Below are 3,645 nucleotides of genomic sequence, written 5' to 3'. Positions count from 1 at the left end.
GGCTTAAGCTTCTTAGTGCTGTGTTTTAACCCGCTGCACCACCAGGGAGGGCCCACAAAGAATATATTTTAAAGAATACAGAAAAAGGGCCCTCCATGGTGGCACAACAGGTTAAAGCGCAGCATTATGAAGTTATCTGAATCCATTGCAGCACAAGTTTGATCCCCAGCCAGGGAGATAACCCACATGATGTGGTAGACCTCTCTTGTCTCACCTGCTGCTCCCCTCAGCAGTATATTTCAATCAATCTGCATGTTCTGCTCTCCACTCTGTCTCTGGTGAATCCTCTCACCCCCCACACTGCACCTCTGGTTGTACCCTAGTTCTTATATGCATAAATAAATATTTTTTTTAAATACAGAAAAAAAATACAAATGACAGTCATCAGTAGAAAGTAGTAGATGACTATAAGACACGTAAGTAGGAAATGGACTTTTCACTGTATAGCCTCTGCAGCTTCTAAACTTCCACCAGGTGCTATATTACTTTCAAAATTAAATGAGCCTGTGGTCTGCTTGGTGACACAAGGAGTTCAGTCTTAGCACTACACTAATGGCAGCCATTATAGCATAAGCTCAATCCCTGTCCAGGGAGCTGACCACATGACACAGCAGACCTCTCCTGTTTTACCCACTGCTTCCTTCAGCAGTATATTTTCATCAAACCTAATGAGGGTCTTTTTTTTTTTAGATATTAGGGATGAAGTATTATTGTAGGTGAAAGTCCAAACTCAAGAGTAAGTGCAAAAAGATTCAGAGAATTGCTTAGTGAATGCCTCAAGTGAGTTAAAAGAATAAGCTTAGTAACTTTTTTTCCTACTCAACAGGTTCAAACTTTTGTTTACCAACTACCTCTAATGATGGTAGTAGTATATCATGTAAGCTGAACTGAAAATTCTGCAGATGGCTAATGTCTCCAAAATACCCAGGGAGAACTAGTCAGAAATAACCTTTTATCTTCAAGTATGTAGGACTGAATTCTACTCCCTCAGAGTCCAAAGCCAGGAGGTAGAGGCCAAATGTGGCTAGCTGGGTATCTCAGGTCGGGAATCACTCACCCGGTCATAGGTGTCCCCCTCCAGTTCTCCCCACTTTCTGCCATCCCATGAAGTAACTCGAACTCGATTCCTATCTCTGATATCTTGTGGCACATAACTGTGAAGGACCTTCTGCAGTCTGCCAGTTCGGGAAGTGGAGAGATCATTGGCAGCAAGATTGCCTAGAGAAAAGTAAATTTTAGGAATTTTTTATCATTTCTATAAAAAGTTGTCAGGAGAGCCTTTTTTGTTTTAAGATTTATTTATTTAGTTATGCATATAAGAACTGGGGTGTAGGCCAAAGGTACAGGAAGTAAGAGGATTCAGAAAGAGCAGGGAGCAGAACAGACAGATCTACTGAAATACTCTGCTGAGGGGAGCAATGGGCGAGGCAGGAGATGTCTGCTACACTAAATGTGAGTCAGCTCCCTGGTCAGGGATCAAACTCAGGCCTCAGCAATGACAACACCAAGACTTAAACCCATAGGCCCCTGGGGGGACCCACCTTGTCTGCAGTCTTAATGGGGACTACATTGACTCCACTGGTGGCTTTGGGCAGAATGGACATTTTATGCCTTAAGAATAAGAAACTTCAGAGGCTATGTGACCGAATGAAACACTCTACCAGCAATGAGACGGATGCAGCTTCAGATCAGCTTTCAGACAGAGCCAATTAACTGCAGGCTTAAGGGCAGGTAGAGGAGAAACATTTATATACAGCACAGCACAGGCACTCTAGAGTAGCGGCTGCAAAGACAAACACACAAGCCAGTAATAAAAATAAATCAGCAGACCAGGAAAAACTATCTCTAGAAAAATATACTCTACTTTTCTCAAAATATGTGTTTCTCTTTATCTTTAGTAGACACTACATATTATTTACCCAAAATTTATTCTCTCTTGTGTGTGTATGTGTGTAAAGGGGGAGTAATGTGCCCCTAAAAAAAACTACATTTCTTGGTCTGACCAGGTTTTGGTCAATAAATTGTAGATAGACTCACTGTGTGGAACTTCTGGGAAGATGCTGACATAAATGGGAGATGTGCCTCTTTTGCCTGATCTTTTTCTTCCTGCCTCAAATTTAAATATGACTAGAGTTCCAGCAGCCATTCTGGACCACTAACCAGTCTGAGGACATTGAAATAGGTTGCAGTGAAACAGGTTGGAAAAAAAAAAAAAGGTGTTCAAGTCCTTGATGACCATGGAACCTCTGTACCAGCTCTGAACGGTCCATATCCCAACTTTTCTTATATAGAGAAAAATAAACTTTTCTAGTTTTATTTTCTAGCTGAGTTTTCTACTGTACAAAATGAAACTTAATCCTAACTGATTCATCACCTAATCTTCCATTTTCCCTTTTGTGATTAGACATGGATCCAAAAAATATCTCACCTTGCTCTTGTCTTTACTATAAGAAAAAATACTATTGAAAATTTAAAATATCAATAATTGATACCTAGTCTCAATTATTGAGTCAAGGAGTAAAAGGAACAGTGAGAACTGGTGAGAAGCTAAAGACTGCAGCTTCTTGAATGAATGAAAGCAGTTACTACTGTGAATCAACTTGATTCAAGATTTATTTATTTATACATACAAGAACTGGGGTATAAGCCACAGGCGTAGGGGTGTGAGAGCATACACCAGAGACACAGTGGGTAGCAGAACTGGCAGATCTACTGAAATACACTACTGAGAGGAGCTGCTGTGCTATATGGATCAGCTCTCTGGCTGGCCGTGGATGAAACTCATGTTGCGGTGGCTGGACTTGGCTGGCAATTTCTTGATCTAGCTATCCTGTGCCACCAGAGAGTTCCCGAGCCAGCTTGTATTCAATAAATAAATATGCTCCCAATTATTTTTTAAATATTTATTTATGCATACAAGAACTGGGGTACAGGCCAGAGGTAAGGGGGTATGAGAGGACTCATCAGAGACAGAGTGGGAAGCAGAACAGGCAGACTGAAGTATACTGCTGAGGGGAGCAGTGGGCGAGACAAATATGCTGCACCATATTTGTCACCTCCCTGGCCAGGGATCAAACCCTGTGTTGCAATGGCTATGGATAGCTTCCTGTTGCTGCGCTTTAACCCCTTGTGCCCTGAGGGAGGGCTGTACTCCCAATTTCTGAGAACACTGAAAGATGTAAAAACTGAGTTCTCTGTTCAAGAGATATTTGTAATAGGATACAAACTATGAACAGAAAACCTAGGTTCCAGTTCTAGCTCTACTTTCCAACTCATATTAAATATTAAAGCTATTTAGGGCCCTCTCTGGTGGTGCAGTGGGTTAAAGCACAGCACTAAGAAGCTAAAGCCACTTCAACATGAGTTTGATCCCCACCCCGGAGGTGACCCGCATGGTGCAGCAGACCTCTCCTGACCCGCCCACTGCTTCCCTCACCAGTGTATCTCAGTAGATGTGCCTGTTCTGCTCTCCACTCTGTCTCTGGTGAAACCTCTTACCTCCCCTGCACCTCTGGCCTGTACCCCAGTTCTGTATGCATAAATAAATAAATCTTTAGAAAAAAAAAGTTCTTAAAAAAAATAATAGGGGTCCTCCCTGGTGGCGCAGCGGGTTAAAGTACAGCACATAGAAGCTTAAACCACTTC

At 42.1% G+C, this 3,645-nt stretch overlaps 1 protein-coding gene across 3 annotated transcripts in view; it reads right to left on the bottom strand.

Moving 5' to 3' along the window:
• NSUN4 (NOP2/Sun domain family, member 4) overlaps positions 1-3,645 on the bottom strand; it is a 33,321-nt gene that overhangs the window by 21,716 nt on the left and 7,960 nt on the right. For all 3 annotated transcript variants that reach the window (XR_001145253.1, XM_004678960.2, XM_012722457.1), the window contains one exon: positions 1,058-1,218. Coding sequence is in view for 2 of the 3 variants with exons in the window: in XM_004678960.2 (XP_004679017.1) it covers positions 1,058-1,218 (161 nt within the window). In the remaining variant the exon portion in view is untranslated. The remainder of the gene's footprint in view (positions 1-1,057; positions 1,219-3,645) is intronic.

Source organism: Condylura cristata, unplaced genomic scaffold (genome assembly GCF_000260355.1).
Source record: "Condylura cristata isolate star-nosed mole 26May11 unplaced genomic scaffold, ConCri1.0 scaffold00008, whole genome shotgun sequence".
Classification (NCBI taxonomy): Eukaryota; Metazoa; Chordata; class Mammalia; order Eulipotyphla; family Talpidae; genus Condylura; species Condylura cristata.
This window is presented reverse-complemented; position numbering and strand designations above follow the sequence as displayed.